The sequence below is a fragment of the Rhinopithecus bieti genome, unplaced genomic scaffold (assembly GCF_001698545.2).
Source record: "Rhinopithecus bieti isolate Rb0 unplaced genomic scaffold, ASM169854v2 scaffold_11161, whole genome shotgun sequence".
Lineage (NCBI taxonomy): Eukaryota > Metazoa > Chordata > Mammalia > Primates > Cercopithecidae > Rhinopithecus > Rhinopithecus bieti.
In genome coordinates, this window is record NW_016806937.1 from 964414 (window position 1) to 983979 (window position 19566).

General features: G+C 40.4%; 1 protein-coding gene across 6 annotated transcripts in view; it reads left to right on the plus strand.

The window, feature by feature from the left end:
* The window catches only part of NUP93 (nucleoporin 93), a 116587-nt gene that overhangs the window by 47025 nt on the left and 49996 nt on the right, over positions 1-19566 (plus strand). For 2 of the 6 annotated variants that reach the window (XM_017878795.1, XM_017878798.1), the window contains exon 4: positions 2978-3016. The exons of 3 other annotated variants lie outside the window; for them this stretch is intronic. In XM_017878795.1, coding sequence (XP_017734284.1) covers positions 2978-3016 — 39 coding nt within the window. Of the gene's footprint in view, positions 1-2977; positions 3017-5630; positions 6054-19566 lie in introns of those variants that run through there. One more of the 6 variants, XM_017878801.1, reaches the window with a different exon arrangement.

A 19566-nucleotide genomic window follows, 5' to 3' on the forward strand; every position in this document is an offset into this window, starting at 1 on the left:
TTCTTCATAGAAAACTTTCAGAAAGCTACATTTTATTTATGTCAGTGGGTAAAACTCTAACCTGATAATGAAAGAAATAGTTTTTTTTTTTCGCTTGTTTAAATCGTTGAGGGTTGGATAATTTTAATAATCCTTTTCTTTCTGTTGAGGAGTCTTTTATTTTGTATTTTCTTACCAGTATCTGGCCATATCACTGTTTTCCAGATAGTAGCACAAATAATGAATATGTGCAAAACTATATAAAATTAAGGTTTTAGTGTCTTTTCTTTAACATAATAGTAAAATTATGATGGACTCTGCTTTTAATAAGCAAATCCAAATCTGAATATCTGGATTTGTAAAGAAATGTTGGGACAATGTTCAGCTTTAGTATTCCTTCAAATAACAGCTTCCCTGCTGAATTTAAAATAGAATTTGTTTAAAAGAATTCTATTTACAATCAACCTGGCAAGAAATACATCTGTTGTGAAAAGTACATTGGTAACAAGAATTAACAAGCTAGAAGTCATTCTTGTGCAACCACCACCATCCCCCATGTAATGACTTAAAATTCCATGAAATCTGGGGCTCTAGCAGGCACCCATGCAGTTTTCCTCAGTACATGTCCCATAGTGCTGTGCCAAGAGCTCTCTCTGTAAGGAAACAAGAAAACCAGGTCTTGGGCCCAAAGCCAGGACCTGGGCCAGAACCTGAGTTTGAGTCTCTCTGTGCCTGAAATTTTGTGGCTATGAATCCAATAAACATATATCTTATTATTCCATTTATTTTTTACTGTGGTAGAACTTCTTCACATATTCTACAAGTTCTTGCTGAAAGTCTCATTTGTTCCCTCTGTCTAAATACCAAGGCTTAATAGATGCTGAGAGAGAGAGAGTGTGTGTGTGTGTGTGTGTGTGTGTGAGTGTGTGAGTGTGTGTGACAGAAACAGAGACAGACCGATAGGAAAAGAGCCTTTCCCATTTTGATTTTCAGAAATCTGGGAGCCTGCTTAAAACTGTAGTGAATTGCCCTGGAGAAATATTGAGAACTATACTCCTCTTCCCATTTTAGCCTCTTCCCATTAGTAATTGCTTTTATTGGGGAACTACTTCTTGAAAACACATTTAAAATGGAAATCTTAATTCTGAAATTTCTTTCACCCAATTGCATTTCGTGCCTGGCCCACCTATAAACCCTGCTCTCACCCTTTTGGTTTATAGTCATATCAAAGGCGGAACCACCACTCTGGGGAAGTAGGAACTTGGTAGCCAGGAAAACTTACTTTTCCCTGTTGTTTCTTGACCGCTGGGCAGTCAGTCTAGTTTGTGTATCAGCAAGAGAGAATGAACTGTAATTTGTTTTATTGCTAAATAAGGCTGTGCAGAAATCTTCTGTTTTTTTATTGACTGCCTAAATCTAGTGTTCCTCACTTAAAATAATATTCAGGATGAAATGTCGTGATAAATTAGCAGATTGCTTTTTCATTCTCAGCGGATTAGTAAGGATAGATGAGCTGTGAATGCCATACCACTGACTTTGGGTCAGGCCTCTCATTTTCCCCAAACTTCCGTGGCTCTACTTGCATGTAATAAGGAAGCCAAGCTTGGGAATTGAATACTGTTGGTAATGATGCTTAGTCACAAAAAAGAGCTTAGTGCCTTGGCACATTGGCCAAGAACTGCCTTAGGATTTTACCACCTGAGGCTGGAATTATCTCAGGGAGCTGAAAAGATTTGAAAGAACAAGCAAAAGTAATATTTAGCTCTCCTTTAACTGTAACTGCCTGCATCTACCTGGGCAGGGCTTGGTAAACACTAATAAAAATTAGGAAGTGGTTTTGTTGAGTGCCCATTAAGGACAGCACTATGGAGATAATTCGAATAAATACAAATTCTTGATGCTGCCCTCTGGAAGTTTGTCTTCTACCTGTAGAGCCAGCACCAACATTCCTGCAAGATCAAACTGTCCAAGCTGTGTAAAGTGACAGACAGACTGAATGATTCTAAATGCCGTGGGAGTTCAGAGGCATGGAAGCGGTTAATAATGACTGAATTCTAGGGTAGTTGGGAAAGACTCCCTGGAACAGATGGGCCTTGAAAAATGAAATGGGTTTAGCTTGCAGGAAGTGAAAGAAGAGTAATAACCTGACCAAAGTCAGGGAGGTAAGAAACGGAAGTTATGTGCTAAGAAGAAAAGTCTGTCAGGGAAGGGCAGTCAAACATGGAAGGAGTGACTGCCAGGCAGTGGAGTGTAGGCGGTAGGTGTTGAAAGTTTCGGAGCATGTAAATGTTGAGAAGAATGGAGGGAGGGCATGGCAATGCTTATGGAAGTTGGTTTGGCCAGTGGAAGGATAGCTGCTAGATGACATTCAGAGGCAATTGTAGTAATACAACTTTGAGGTGACGACAGCCAGGACCAATGTGGTAGCTGAGAAAACAGAGGAAAAAGATGTGTGAGGGACATTTGGGATAAAACATGTGTCACACGTGGTGCCTGATGGACTTCAGAAGGATGTTCAGAAATTGCGTGAGGTTTGGGGCAAGGAAAAGGATGGGTGCTTTTTGTTGAGGCTAAGGAATTGGAAGATTAACTAGATTGAGAATTGAGATTTCATTTCCGTTTCTGATGTTCTGGTAAGCTATCACTGTGGAAATGCTCCTGAAGCATTTGGAGATGGGGTAAGAAAATTGCTCAGAAAACAGCTCCATACAGAATTTTCAAGAGCCACGGGCCTAGAGAAAATTGTGGCAGTAAAAATGAATGTGTAATAGGATAAATGTTTAGCAGGGGGCAAAGGGCGCAGGTCTCAGTGAGAAGAAGCCAGGAGGAGGTTGGTAGCGATGGGGTGGAAAGGGAGCAGGGACCCAGCTATCCCAGCTATATCTCAGAAAGCTGGCAGTTTGGTCATAGAGGGAGTCATCACCCAGCCTCACCTGGCTTCCTTCTTTACTCTTAAAAGCACTTACCCACCAGTACTATTACTTGATCTTCCCAACAGCCTGGAGAACCTGGCAGAAGACAGAGCAGAGGCCACCAGGTATCTGTAAAAGTTTTTCTGGGTAAATCCTGTATATGGTCACTGTACTAGAGAGCTCTACAGTTGTTCACTTGAATGTTATTTTACCTGGCAATTATTATAGCTCTACTTGAACCACAAAAGTTCAATAGCTCCCTTTTCTAGACTATAATCTCTACATTTGTTTAAGTGAGCCCACTTTAATCCCTTTTATTAATAAATGCTGGATCCGTTCGTTTTTAACCCTTTTCTTTTGTGTTGGTTTTGGTGTCTAGGGTTATATAAAGCCAAAATACAAAATTAAACAATGGACTACCCAATTTAGGAGTAGATCACTTTATGTTCAGTTAGTGACAAATAAGTAGAGAAGCACCTCCTTTGTAAGGTGACTTCTTTGCAGCATTTTTGTTGTGACCTCCTTACCTGTTCAGGCATCTGGGGTCTGAAGGCACTTCTGCTCTGAGGTCCTTTCCAGCCAGCATATCTTGCAACTCCAAGCCAGACTCTCATCTAGTTTCCTTGGGATACTCGTAGATGCAGGAAGAAGGGGCTGAGCTGATTTAGAATTTATTCTAGCTAGCATAAAGAAATACCCTCTTAATTTATTTGCTGGCAATACTAAAGAGGAAAAATGTCTTAACAGTGACTTGGTGAGGTTATTTTCAGTAAATAAAGAGGGTTTTCTTACTCCCCTGTAGTGAACCTCAGATGTGTCCCTTGGGAACAGGTTTTACATCCGTGAAATAGTTTGACTTTAACCACACTTGGGTCTTTGGGTTCTTTTCATCCCCAGGCAGAGACTCCTATTGCTGTATATCCACCATGCTCCAATACAGTATTTATTTGATCAGAAACAAAAGAGTTTGCTTCTTGCACTGGTTCAGAGAGAGGTCCCCCAGGATTGTCTTTTGTTCAATAATTGGAGCATAAGCTGAGCCTGGTTAATTTCAGAGCTACCCTCAACACACACATTTCTCCCTCCCTCCTTGTGCCGTTTTCTCAGCTGTTAGGGGTACCTTGTATTGGGTCTGGAACGAAAAAAGCTTGATTGTTGAATGTTAGCTACAACTACTGTGACATCTGCTATGGCACCACATAGCACTGTTGGTGCAGTTAATTTTAAGTTAGGGTAAGAAAACTAGAAAGCTCTTCAGCTTTACAGTGCTTGTTAACACATGCACCTCCAAATTATGCATTTGGTGTTATCACAATGAATAAAACAAAGGAAATCATGAGTTGATTTTTATGCTAGTAACATAAGTTCTTTCATTGTTATTCACTATTCAGACCCCAGTGTATTCCTATGTTCATTCTTTTTAGTTTAGTTGGGGTTTTTTGTTTGTTTTTGTAAGGCAGAAATGTCTGAAACATCTCAACTCTGGGTATTTAATTGGCAAAAGTTCTGATATAAGAAATAAGTTAATTATATTTGTTCTTTTAAAGGAACAATGTAAGTTGGTTTTGCTTCTTAAAATACAAAAATAATGATGGTAGATGAGTAAGAACCGTCAGTAGTCAAATTCTGTACGCTAAATAGCCAAGTTAATATTTATATAAAAATACATCATGAAATTGGCAAATATTATGTGGCTTTCAGGTTCTGCAGTATAGATGTTGGTTTTGCAACCAACAGATTGCAATCTTAGGGTTTGTGGGGTTTTTTTTTTTTTTTTGAAGAGAGAATGGTTCTATTTTTCTTTTGCAGTCTGCACCATGATGATGGCCCATCACCTGACCAGCCTGACTTTAATCATCTGGTGCCTTGGTCTTAGCGTGGCTCTATCTTTGCTTTTTCATAAGCATTCCTGTAATTTTACAGTTGTTTGCTGCACTGAATTTCCTTTTTTGACAGTGAAAAACATAATATTTTAATGTAGTCTTTAATTTTCAGGTTATATGTTAAAACATGGAGGAAAAAAATCCCTTCCTGAGTAGCACTTTTAAAAATCATTGCAGTAGAATGGGAATATTCATTACTTACACATCATATATTTTCCCCTAAATGTTGTACAAAGAAGTGACAGTTGAGCTGAGCATATGTTAATAAAAGGTCTACATTTTCCTGTGTCAGTGACAGTTTCATTGGCTGAATATTCCTGAAATGCAAATAACCTCTGTTCTTTTCAAAGCTATAATTAATCTGAATAGTTATTAAACAGTATCAAAATCTTTTAACTACTAAGAGGCCAAACATTTAAGATGGCGAATTTACTGTTCTGCTTGAAGGACAGTACAATTGACAAGGGCACAATGATCCGAGATGCTTCTGTATGTTGTATCTACACATGCTGTAGACTAAAATGGCAGAATCTGTCTGCTGCTGTATAAAATCTTTTAACTACCATTTATTTTAGCATCGTGGCATGTGCAAATTCCTGCTGCTCAGTTAAGGGACCAGCTTCACAACTGGTGTTACAATCTGTGGCCACAGCACTGCATCACAATGCAGCAAATGCATTTTCCACATTAACCAAACATGACAGCTGAAGCGATTATTAACCGTGCAAGATGTCGGAAGTCATCAAAAATTCACATCAGAGTAATTGCAGTGGTTTGGGTTGGGGGAAAAAAGTATCATAGCATTCCTTGCCTACATGTTGTCTCTCCCCCTCTTAAATCTTAACTTGGTACAGTCCGTTAACAATAAAATACCCTTCTGTAACCTATAAACTGTTACTCCCATCAGTTTGTGCTTTCAAACTGACGGCTGACTTCTCTGAATTTGTGTAGAGCACAACGAATGGTGATGCTGTGCTCCGGGGGCTGCAGTGCACCCTTTTTAAAGGGACCCTGCAATCTCATTGTTTAATTTGACTCTTTAGTGCTTCAGTCACATCAGCACTTGCAGAGGGGTTGTTCTTTTCCTTTTTCTTCTTTCTCTCTTTTTCTCTTCTCTCTGTTCTTCTCCCCACCCCCATCCCTCAATTCAGGCAGTTTGGGGTGGGAAAAACTTGAGCACTGGTTCCGACAGAGCTCATCTCATATAAGAAGGTATGGAAGAGCTGCAGTGACCGACAGCATCGACCGTTCTGTAACTCCTTAAATTTAAGAGCTGCAGGTAGGATTGCCCGTGTTTTAAGAAATTAAGACAAATGGACCCTGGTAAATAGAGTGGCAGCATGTTGTTGCAGTGCCTCTGAAAGACAAGGTCTTGGTTTGTTTGAAAATTTGAGATAAATTTGGAAGTAGTTAATTCATTTGATAGAAGAAGTACTTGATTCTTCTGAGAATTGTTCAGATTTGTATCTTGCCATTCTAATATTTTTCTTTTAAAAATCTATTGGGTGGGGCAGCATTTGCTTAAAGATTTAAATAGTTGGTTATTGGGATTTTTGTGAACTTCTTCTTTAAGTAGCAAGTAGTGTGGTCTTTAGGATTTTTAAAGGAGATACATGTGAAGTGCAGAATTGTTGCATGAGGTGGAATATGAAAATAGAATTTATTTTACTTGCTAAAACTAGATCCTCCTTTGAGATTGCAGGTGAGAGAGAGAGAGAGTGTGTGTGTGTGTTGTGTGTGTGTGTGTGTTGTGTGTGTGTAGGATTCTTTAGGAATTCAGTCCTTTATATTTGGTGATTAGGGACAAAGTACCATTAGAAATTTTTTGAACTATCTCACGAAATGTTTTAGCATAAGGCTTGAAATGAGAAGAATTAAATAGTAACACCAAAGATGAGGATTTCTAAGTATTTACTAAATATTGGCAATTTAAATTGAGATGGTTCTTTTTTATTTCTTAAATTCAGCCTCAAAAGAGATGATAGGAGTCCTTTAAGTATATTTCAAATTTTTGGCTAGAGAATATAATTTGTGTAAGTGAAATGAAAACTTCCTAAGTCGTGTAAGCATTATCTGGAGGGTGATAGAATTACAAATGTTGCCTGTAATACTTTTAATACCTTGATTAATATCAAAGATACAATACATTTAATTCTGCATTAAAAAGCAGCTTGTTTGTTGTCTTCCCTTAAAAGCAACAACAAAATATGATGATGTGTATGGCTTTTTATCCTAAAGAATGTATTTGTATTGTGGGACCTGTGGGGTCTGGACCTCTTTCTGAAGCTTATACTTGGAAATTGTTCACCCTAGTTGAGGGGTTTATTTCCTTTTGGAGGTATGGGGACTTTCTTTACTCTTAACAATAGGAAGACTTGAGGAGCTGTCAGTTGTGGAATAGAGGAGAGCTGCTCAGCAGAGGGAAAGGAACTGTGAGAATTCGGCTCCTCTTGGCATTGGAGTTCTGGATTTACCCATGACTAAGATTCCTTTGAAACTCTGACCCAGTGCAGCATTGCAAAGAATCGATTTCTGAGATGAGACAATGAGATGTGGTTTGCATTTTGTAAAGATGGAGGAAACCTCTAACACTGACCCTGTATGGGAGATGACTCAATTATCCATGCCTTGGTATGGTTGCAAATTATTCTCCTTTGTCTGAAGTGGGTGGATGCCAGCGCCTTCATCAGAGCTCCTTAATTTAATGTATGGAAAATGTCTCAGCCACCATTTTTAACAATTAGCTGTATCATGGTCGAGGTGAGCTGGATTCTGAAGGCAGCTGCAAGGCCATTTCATTTACATTAGGTTCTATGGCACAGAAGCTTTGTTACTGTAAAACTAAGAAAATGAATTTGCACATTGTATAGAAGAGTTCTTTAGGAAGGTGGAGAATATTCCCACAAAGAAAATGGAATTCTTTTGTCTACAGTAAGTATTTCTTTTACTCATATAGCGGGGAGAGGTTGAAAATTTGCTTTTGGTTGAATATGCAAAATAGACTTTTAAATGAACGCTGCAGATATGAAAAGTGTAACACAGAGGTTCTTGGATTTTTTTTTAATGTATTTCTCAAAAACCAGGTGTGATATGTATACTTGAAATATAGGTTTTATGAGTGATTTTAGCACATGGTTTTAATTATTCATCAGTAATTTCAGTTAATGAGAAGTATGAATTTATCACTAGTCATGAATGGAAATGACACTTGAGAGGAAAAGGAAATCTGTGAATATGATAAATTTAAAAGAGTTCAGGTTTCTTTTCCCCTGTCTTTTAAAAGCACTCCTGTTTTCCATTCCTGAAAGAATTGCTGGATTTTTTTTAGATTCTTTATTTTGCTCTTGTTTTTTTGCATGTCCAGGTTTGACCTGTAATAGCTGATTAAAAATACACAAGAAACAAATGTTTTGACAAAACAAGATTTTTGTTTTCAAAGATGAATAGATGGAGGCTTTCACTCTCACTCATGGGAATAATTTTTAGTGCCTTCTACTTAATTAATAGTTGTGACTTCAAAGCTGCTTGTGTAAAACTCTTGTTTGTAATTGTAAGCTTATAAATCTTGATTATTAAAATTAATTGGATTTGACCCAGCTTATTTCTTTGTTCCTTTGTACTGTTACTAAGAGGAAAGAAGTGGATTTTAACTTTGATTTGTGTTTCCTTTAAAGGCTGAAGAATTTTTATCTTTTAAACCCTGAAGAATTTATAGTGAGTGTATTTTATAGTAAACTTTACCATGAAGAATTTGCTCAACATGCTTTATTAGCTGTTTCAGGAGTTGAAGCTTCACAGAACGGGGTATCTGAGAATCCTTTTAACTTGATATCAAATTTATAAAGCCAGCTGTTCTTCTAGGTCTTATCGCACTAGCTCCTGTTTATCCTACTTAGTGAGTGCTGTCTTCTCTAATTAATAGATGTTGGAAGCTAGGGAGAAAATGATTTTCTTCACATCAGCCTTTTCATTGACATAGGAAGGTTCGGTTGTTCTAAGCCCTGGTTAGAATCCTACAAGATCCATAAATCTGTGGCACAAATATTAATTTACAGAATAAGAGCCTAAATAAATATATGGTAGAATGCAAAGGATTCTTTTCCCTTGGCTTTTATGAGGCTTGCACCTTGAAAGAGTTTTAGGTCAGCAAATTAGAACTCCATTTTAAGTGCAGATTTGCTTGCATAAAATGTTTGGTTGGATGACATGGGGGGTGTCACAAAGCCTCCCTTTGAAATTTTTACAGTAAAACTTGGTTGAAGATCCTGGTCTTTTTTCCTTTTGCTGGCTTTATTATAAGGCTAGGTATTAAGTACCCTGGGGGAGGTAGCAGAGACCCAGTTTATTCCTATATTCTTTGCCTCCACCATGGTCTACTCAAGTTTGGGTGCTCGGAAGAGGCTGTCCTTTCTGGTACTTGTAGGGGATTCCTGAACCTCTTCAATCTGGAAACTTCAGTTTTCTCATGAAATTTTAGCCTGGCTGATAGTGAAGAATCAGGGATTGGTTCTTTTTGCAACAAAAAGTGTATTTGTATCAAACCTTTGACTGCTCTGGCAGTACCATAATGTGGATAAGCAAGCATGTCAGCCAGCTCGCTAGGAAACATTCCGTGGTACTAAGATGGCAGAGAGGAAGGAGTAAAATGGCGTCACCAGGAACACTGTGATAAGGGGTGGACCGCACGAATTATTTTCTTTCAATTAAGTTTGAAGACACCTTTAGGAGCACTGCCTTGCCTATTTACAGCCATTTTTTATTGTTAGAAGATAAAAATTTTGAGATTTTCGAAGATATAATTAGCACTTATATGTAGATGGCTTCAAATGTTCCTTTTAAGAAATTGATGGCAAATATGGTTAAAATAGAATTCAAAGTATTTTGTATTAATACTTCTGAAATGCCTTGCCTTATGCTTTCTTTTCTTTTTTAGCATAAAATTTACTCCTTCCAATATAGGGTGAATTTTTAGAAAACAAAGGACAGCATGCTTCTCCTTTATGGTGAGGTGAAGTAGCATTCCTACGAAACTATGTTATTTGTCTCTGGTTTTCATTCTGGCTCTTTGTGGGTTTTAGTTATTTTGTATATAAAATATGTATTTTGGCCACCTTCAAAAATAAAGTTTATTTTCTTTTGTGGTTCAGGGTATGGATTATTTTGCTATAATGGACTATGTGAACAGTAGTCATAGTGGTAATGACAGTGTTGATTTCTCACCTGTTCCCACCTCTCATGGAGTTGGACTTCTGGTGCTGGCCTTAGAGTTTAGTGCAATCAGCTCATGTTACAGTTAAGTAAAGGAAGGCTTAATTGCAGTTAAATAACTTTCTCAAGGTCGTACATCTGGAAAGCAGTCCATTTTGCCCTAAATCTGGACCACCTGACTCCTAATCTGTGCTGCGCTATGTCTCTGTCTGCATCTGACTCCATTTCTTTCTCTGCCGGCTTGCTGGTGACTGATTGATCTAATGGATTGAGCTTTCAGCAAAGTCTGTCTTGTCTTTGCCTTAGCAACCTAACTTACAGAGATGTTCCTTTTCAGCTGTGCCAGAAATTGCTTACTGAGCTGTGCTTGGAGTCCTCCTGGGCCTGTGTTGAAGATGATAAGCATTTATAAACAAACATTTAAAAATAAACTCTATCTTGCAAGTTGAGATTTTGGGTCCATTGTGTTGACTCGGCGTGAAGGGTGAAGTCTCCCGGGATGGGCAGAGTTGTTACGTTCATGTGCTGTAAGCTAGGATGGAGCCAGGCATTCTGACATGTTCTTTCAGCGGGTCATGACCTCTTTAAGTCTAGGTATGAGGGGTCCTGCAGGGCAGAGTCTCCCCTTCTCCTCTCTGTAAGGATGAGCTAGGCGAAAGGTGTTAGCTCCCTGTCAGTTTCAGGCAATTTGTATTTGAATAATGGTCTTACCATCCCTCTTTACAGGCAACAGCCTGTATTTGCCACTCCAGCTAAGCAGTGTTTCATGTTTTTCATAACTGTGGTGACAATAATGAGTGTTGCATTCTGCAGTATTCCTCAGCTCTGACAGGGTAAAGGCACAGTGTTTCCAAACTTAATTAAGGTTTTAGAGAGTGTGAAATCACCAATACTGTTGACAAAGGAATACCTTGACAAATTCCATTTAAGAGAACGTGAAATTACAGAAGGGAAGGTCTGTTTGTTTTAGTAGTCTCCAAAGAAATTCATTTTTGAAGAAAGAATGTCTGAATAAGAAGAAACTGCAGCAAAACCAGAGCTCCCTTTTCTGTGACAGATCTGTGATGATTGGTGCTCCAATCCCATCAGCATAAGCATTGCTGCATAGCAGGAGGAGCTGTGATTTTCGACTGCAGTGTAAATGACTGACACCGTGTACCAGCAGGGAAATGTGAGACTTGGTTCCCCAACATTGTCCTAACAGCGCTCCTTGTGCTTGCAAAGTAGAACTCGAGGCTTAATCCTGAGCGCTGTAGAAACCAGCCTGGCAAAGCTGCTCAGCTCCCACCTGACTGACTGCAAGACACACCCTCTGCTGTCCTTTCCTGCTCATGGCCCCCAAATCTTGATTTTGTTTCTTTTTTCCAAAGGGAAAAAGACACTAGATACGACAAAGCTGGAGATCTGTGTGTGTGCTTTTAATAGTACAGGATTGCTTTAGTGGGTTCTTGTAGGGTAGGTTTCAGGAGCTGTGGGAAGGAATGCTGGTCATGATAAAGGCCGTTATTGATGCATTCCCGTTTATACTGCAGTGCGGTTTTAGCATCCAGAGTCCTTTGGATGTGGATTAATCCATTTTGAAGGTAGATATCAGTTCCCTAAAGACATATTGAAACATTTTTTATCATCCCTGAATGTATCTTCCTTACCTTGCCCATCACCTTAGCGTGACTATGAGATTAATATTTTTTAGATCCATTTATACCTTGGGTGAGGAGAGGGCTCTGCTGCTGCTTTTTGAAGCCAGACATACTGTGACACACTGTTAATATTCCATTTGTGAAGCTAGATTGAACCATTTTCTCCTCCAAATCCTCTCTTTTCTTGTGTCTCCAAAGTTTAGCCCTAGCCTTTTTGGAGTGGTTGCGGGAAGGGGATAAAATGCTCACAGTTACCCCTGCTTTCTCTCCTGGGGTTACCTCAGCAGTCTGAGAGCAGTTGGCTGGCTGCTCTCCCTCCCCCCACTGGACTTCTGTCGCTCCTGTTTCCCCTACCCTCCCAGGAGAGGAGAGAGAGGATGGCCAGCAGAGGCCCTTCCGCCACAGCCTGGCACATCCTGCTGCATCACGGCCCTTCTCACTAGGACACGCACAGGCTCTGGCCTGATTTTCTGGAGGTGGTAAAGTAGCCGTACAGAGCAAGTCAATTCCTCTCCCTATCCCTCTTGTAACCTCCAAAGGAAAGTTGCTTCTACAACCCTAAAAGGGTAGCATAGGGCTTTGCTGGATTTGGGAGAAGAAGGAGGTTCTGCTGAGAAGCATTTTTTTTCTCCCATTGGTGCCTGGGTAGCCATGATTTATCATTTTATTCATTTATGTTATGCCCTTAACTTGTTTCCACTCCATACGGAGTCTCAGAGCCCTTTAGTAACTGAGCTGGAAGGACTGCTTTTCTTCCTGAGATGACCAGAGAGAGAAGTAGCAAATAACAGAAATGCCGCAGGGCCCCTAAAAGGGGCAGAACTGGCTTTGCAGCAGTAGCACGGAGATTTAAATGGCCATTATAGGAATGCCCTTAACCTTGGCCTTCCTCCCCAAGTGCAGCAACAGATGTGCTAAGCAGCCCCAGCTTGATACTGTGGTGTAGGTATCAGAAGAGCCATCTAGTACTCATGTGCCTACATTGTGTTGACAAGGGAGATGTGTCATGCATCTCTGGTCTCCTCAGTACCCCACCACAGGAATGGCATGTCCCCATTATTGCAGATGACTTTCCCTGTAGCTTTCCCCTCTGGGTCATGGTGAGTCCCACCTCTTATTTATTTATTTATTTATTTTACCCGATGCTGAAATCTTTGAAGTTGGGTTTTTGTTGCATGATAATTTTTTTTTTTCTTTTTCTGGGAGGTGGAGGGGTGGTAGTAGGTAGGGTCTGTGAAAGGCATTTGGATAGATTTACATTAGTGTCTCTAAGGCCTGTAGCTTTCCCAGAAGGCAAAGGTGCAGATGGAATTATATCACAGCTATAATGGCATGCCCCTGAAGGGACCAAGCATGCCAGCACACTTGGGCTGAAGTGTTGCCTGTAAAGCCCTTTCTGGTCCAGGAGGAAACACTGCCCAGTGCCATGTGTTGTCAGGTTTTGAATCACCTTATGCACATTCAATTCTCTTTAACCTGTGAGAATTTATAGACCATTCTGAAAACCAATTTAAATCATGGGGGCAAGTAATTTGTTTTGCCTTAATGGACACAAATCCATCACATAATTGTGTGGACATTTTTTTAGCCCAATAGCAGAAACCATGTACAAAATGGAACCCAGCAGTCTGACAGTGACAGATGGCCTGGTGCCCGCACAGTGCCATGTTATATCGCCAAGGTCTGCCACCTGTGGCTCCAGAGCTGCCTGCAGCAGTGATGGATCTGCTGAGCTGGCAAATGGTGGAACTCCACAGCCACTCTTACAGCGTCTGCTGCCACCTGCTGAATGAGAGCAGCTAGGCTTTTGCATAAATGCACAGCAAGAAATCATATAACAGCATTAAAAACATATTACAGTTGGTGAATGTTAGCTCTGCCCGCTTAGCGCTGCTTTCTGCAGGGTTATTTTTTGAAGTTATATATGCACTCTGTGAACGAACAATTTAAAGTATTAAAATTTTTGTAGAAAACAAGCAGTAGGACCAGGTGCGGTGGCTCACACCTCTAATCCCTGCACTTTGGGAGGCCGAGGCAGGTGGATCACATAAGGTCAGGAGTTCGAGACCAGCCTGGCCAACATGATGAAACCCTGTCTCTACTAAAAATACAAAAAATTAGCTGGGTGTGGTGGCATGCACCTGTAATCCCAGCTACTCAGGAGGCTGAGGCAGGAGAATTGCTTGAACCCAGGAGGCAGAAGTTGCAGTGAGCTGAGATGGTGCCACTGCACTCCAACCTGGGCAACAAGAGCAAAACTCCATGTCAAAACAAAACAAAAAAACAATCAGTGGAACTTTAAATATCTGAGTTGGAGAAGAAAGCCTGGACTTGCTATTCAGTCTATATTCCTTGCAGAAGGAAATTCAGTCTCTCATAGGCCTTGTCAGCTGACATTTTATGTATTCTTATTTTATTGCAGTAATAGTGGTCTAATAAAATAACCAAACATGCTATAAACCCTTATGGAAGTTCACCCAAATCTTGAAACTGCTCAAATTTAAAAATTTCTCTGTTCGTTTTCTGGGCTTTATCAGTAATGAACATCTCTTTGCACTTGAAAAAATCCTTGAGGCACTCTCCGCGTGGGCACCACAAAAGGGAGCTAATGAAAAGCGAGTCCACACCATCTGATAAGCCCAGAGGCTCTCCAGGTACTGGCAGGATTTCTGTTGTGCTCATCTGAAAACAGTATCTTACTTCATCCTTCCTCATTTTCTCCATAAGTAGTTTTTTACCTTTGTACTAATTTTATCCAAGAGAAGTTTTTAGAAGAGGTCATTCATTTGTTCAGAAATTGGCAAGAAGGTTTGGGAGAGGTTCAGGGAGTAATTATTTTACTTAGAATGAGCTGAAGCAAAGTAATGGTACAACTTACACTTCTGTCTTCTTAGAATGTGGATACTTCTCCATTGCACTAACTAAAGTACTAACTTTAGTACTAACTGAATACTTAATAGTATTCCAATACTTATTGCAATTCGTACTTTATCTTCAAGCAGATCCTTTATTGATTAACTGCTTTATTATATTTTCTTTACTCCTTCATTGCTTTCTGGCTGTTGCTTGTGTCTTAACAATGATTTGTCAGCAACAATGACCATTCCTGATGTCACTGCTCATTTTGTGTTGATGTTATGTTGATTTGGAATGTTGGCTACAGATTTCCTATTAATTTGTATGTATTGTACATATTAAAATGAGAGATGATACCTGATTTTTGTAGCACCTGGCATCTATTTTTGTGTCATACCAGATACCTTCTGGTAAATGTCCAGCCTGCAGTAGATGCCTCACTTTTACATTTTGATATGGTGGATTGCTGGTTGGTCTGTTTAATGGAAAGAGACATGAGATAGTCTCTTGTGTTTTGAAGGCCATGAAAACATGACTATTGCTTTGTAAGACTTTGTAAGTCTTTGTAAGACTCTTGTTTATTTATTTTAACAGGAAATTTGTATGTTCATCAATTCAGACTTTATATAACTGTCCAACTGTCCAATCACTTATCTGCTATAGGTGGGGAGGACAGAACTGTGAAAGAACCAATGTGAGCACTTTTTTGCCATCTGACTTTCCTGGATAAGGTGGATACTGAATTTTTTTTTTTTTCCACAAAGTCTCTTATTTATTGTACTTTTCACTTTTGAGAACAAATAAACCAAGAGAATTTGGCCATTTGGCAAAAACAAACATCCTTTTGCTCACTGCCTTTTTCTACAGTAGGAATTAGCTGCCATGTATATTCTGAAACCAAGAGTCTGCATGATAGGTAAAAATAAGGCAGTTTCATGCCTTTCTTGACCTGAGCCATTTAAGAGCCACCTTGGCTGCCAGGTCCTTGAGATGTGACTACACGTTCCTTAGGAGAATCAAGTTAACCTCGATGTTACATTCTGGGTTGTTCTTTGCCAGGATACGTTGCAAGGCAGCCAAGCACTTTCTCTGTCAAAGATGGAACACATGACTGGAGATACTGCTTGGGCAGATGTGTGGCATTTATTGTTCCACAGCAATAATAGTAGCACTATTTTGGAATACTATGGTGTTGACCTCTAAAGCAGTGAGTTCAAGCTTTTAGACTATGACTCATACACACGTACAATTACATATATATAATTGAAACAAAAGTTTCACAGAACAGTACCCATACCACATATCTCTGTTGCATTTGTTTTATTAAAAAATGCTGATTGGGCCAGATGTGGCAAGAACATATAATCCCAGCTACTCTGGAGACTGAGGTGGGAGGATCACTTGAGCATAGGAGTTTGAGGCTACAGTGAGCTGTGATTGTGCCACTTGTCTCTAGCCTAGGCAACAGGATGAGACCCCATCTCTTAAAAGAAAAAAAAAAACCCAAAAAACTGGTTGATTTCATGACCCAGTTGTGAGTTCTGAGTCATATTTAGAAAACCGCTGTTCTAGAGGAATGCCAAAAACTTGACATTTCTTGTTTCATTTCTTTCCTATGTAAATGTATGGGGCGGGGGGTGGGGGGAAGAATAAATGTGCAAGCATAAAATACCAGTTTATCTCACCTTGATTTGCTGTGATGAGAGATGGCATGGAGAGTGGAGAAGGGAAAACAATGGGTTACAAAATTTGGGTTCTGAGTCTGAACTTTGCTGCGTATGAACTGGGTCATCTGGACATAGAACCCCACAGTGCTTTTAAATTGGTAGAAGCTCAAGAAACCATTTTGTACAGCTCACTCAACTTTTAAACCTCTGTTAAGGATATACTTCAAAGTATGATCCAGTTAAGTAGTATTGAGAGACAGTAGCTTTGGGTTAAAAATGAGGGCTAGAACCAGATGTGTGTAACACACTTATACCTAGCACAACATAATCACCATTTAAGTGTTAGCTATTATTAGTATACCATAAGTATTCTCTGAGCCTCAACTTTATCGTTTGTAAAGGGGAACCTGATGATTAAAACAAATTTAAGGAAATTTTACTCTCCTCCTGGGTTCCATCCTTTTAGAGAAAGAAATTTTTTCTTTATTTTTGCTGTTTAGAAGTTTACCCTTCCCTAAGTATCTCAGAAATAGTGGGTCTTGACAGTCAGAACTATGTTTGAATGTTGTCTCTGCCCTCTTCCTGGTCGGGAATTCTTGCTCAAGTTAGTTAAATGTGGAAATCTCAGCTTCTTACCTGTAAAATGGGGCGGGGGGAGGGGGGAGGTAGGGGAGAGTGGGGTGATCATGTCTGTTCTTTCATATTGTTAAAGGATTAGCAGTAATGTCTTTGAATTGTCTGGAGTAGTGTCTGGCCCTTAATTGCTTCCTGAATGGTGGCTGTTATGTGTTATAGAAAGCTGAAAACCAAAACACATTTGAGGAGCCAGTTAGGCAAGGGTCTGTTTCAGCACACTGGCAGTGAGGAGCAGTACACAGATGGGGAAGTCAGGAGGAGTTAGTTTACCTAGCTGGCCTGCAGGTGTTTTGGGGGGTGTTCTTTATTGAGCTGACCCACAGCAGAAGGATCAGATGGGGGACTGTGAGCAATTATAAGTGCTTTTGATGGGAATGAAGGGATAGCAGTGATGGGGAGCTCTGAGGGTCGTCATTACATGCTGGCATCTACCAGCAGCAGGTGAACTGTTGGGCCTTTTCTGTGCCCAGGGGGCATCTCGGTGGCAGGGAGCCAGTTCATCCTTCAAGTTCCAGTTCCCTTCTCCAGAGAACTCGTTTTCCCATCAGCTATACACGTACATCTCCTGGGTGAGGCATGAGAGGCATCTCACAGGAGGAGGAGTTTGGAGGGAAAAGGAAACAGTGGGTAAGAAAGGGAAGTCAGGAGATCTGTGGGGGACCTGGACTGAGGCAGGTATGGTTCTGCCTAACTTTTTAGTTCTTTAATTCCAGCGGGCTGTTACTTTTCCTTGAGTTGTGGGTTCTTTGAAAGAAACTAACTGCCACTAGATGGCACACAGATCCTAGCAGTATTCTGGTGTATAAGTTACTGTTTTATACTTTGGGAGGCTGAGGTAGGCAGATCATGAGGTCAGGAGTTCACGACCAGCCTGACCAATATGGTGACACCCTGTCTCTACTAAAAATACAAAAATTAGTTGGGCGTGATGGCACATGCCTATAGTCCCAGCTACTCGGGAGGCTGAGGCAGAGGAATGGCTTGAACCCAGGAGGCGGAGGTGCAGTGAGCGGAGATCGCACCGCTGCACTCTAGCCTGTGCGGCAGAGCGAGACTCCGTCTCAAAAAATAAATAAATAAAAATAAATATATATATATGTATATATGTTACTTAAAAAATTATTTTGAAAAGACAGACCACTAGTGTGTTTTTTTAAAATAAAATATGATGTATAACCTATTTAGCACTTCATTTTAGAAAGGAAGAAAGGATGAAAAATAAAAATTCAGAATCTATTTTGTGAGCTCAGTTTGTACTTAAGAGTCCAGTTTTTGAAGTATGTAATGGTTAATGGTCTTGTTTATATGTGGGTGAGGTTTGACTCACACACATGCTTCATTTAATTTATCGACAGTTGTAAAATGTAGCCTTATAGTAAATATTTTAAAGACCAGAGTAGGCCGGGCGTGGTGGCTCAAGCCTGTAATCCCAGAACTTTGGGAGGCCGAGACGGGCGGATCACGAGGTCAGGAGATCGAGACCATCCTGGCTAATACGGTGAAACCCCGTCTCTACTAAAAACTACAAAAAACTAGCCGGGCGACGAGGCGGGCGCCTGTAGTCCCAGCTACTCTGGAGGCTGAGGCAGGAGAATGGCATAAACCCAGGAGGCGGGGCTTGCAGTGAGCTGAGATCCGGCCACTGCACTCCAGCCTGGGCGGCAGAGCCAGACTTCGTCTCAAAACAAAACAAAAAAAGACCAGAGTAATCTATCCCAAAACAATAATGTCTTTTTTTTCTTCTGTTTCATTCTTACTTGAAATTTTATCTCTCAGAAATTTGGGAATTGCATTTCTTGCGGAATATTATTTTGCTTTTCAAGAAATGTGTCTGGTCATTGCTTTGCATTTGTGTTGTAAGTGTGTGAGAGTGTGTGTGTGTGTGTGTGAGAGAGAGAGAGATATGAACATGGGTGCCATTAAAAGAATGGGATGGGCTGGTCATTGACTGGAAAGAACGGAGGAAGCCCAGAGAAGGAATGTGACAGAACATCAGACTTAACCCAGGTCCCTCCCCTCCCCATAACCAAAAAGAAAATACTAGACCAGGCTTTGTGAAGCAGTGGTAACCCCTCCCCCCCCCACTCACCCCCAAGCGTAGCTTGTTTGGACAGTCAGCAGCATAGAGGCAGCCACAAAAAGGTGCCACAGAGCACAATTCATGCCTGCTCATTGTTTGGGAGCATTAGTCATTGATAATAGTTTCATAGCTTTGTTTATGAACTGTGACACTAAAGCCTTTAGCTTTAGCCACATTGGAGACCACTAATGAAAATGTATTTATACTAAAGGTTTATTGACTTGACATAATCATTTGCTATGAAAGGTACAAGCAAGGCCCATTAAAATCTGCCATTGTTTTATGTCTGGGTCCCCTGTGATGGCCAAAAGCAGGTAGGTGGTGACAAGCTGCCGCACACTTTTGAATGGACCATGTGGGTTCCTAGCTTCCTGTGCTCTGGTTTATTGATGTCATTACATTATTAGGCAAATGACCGATGCCATTCCCCATTCCACCCCAGTTATCAGTATATGTATTTGGAGAGTCTTCGTGTTGTATCCTCAGAGCTGCCTGAGAGGCTATGCTGGAGGAGTCTTATTTTTATTTTTATTTTTATTTTTTGAGATGGAGTCTGTGTTACCCAGGCTAAAGTGCAGTGGTGCGATCTCAGCTCACTGCAACCTCTGCCTCCCTGGTTCAAGCGATTCTCCTGCCTTAGCCTCCCAAGTAGCTGGGATTATAGGTGCCCGCCACCACGGCTGGCTCATTTTTGTATTTTTAGTA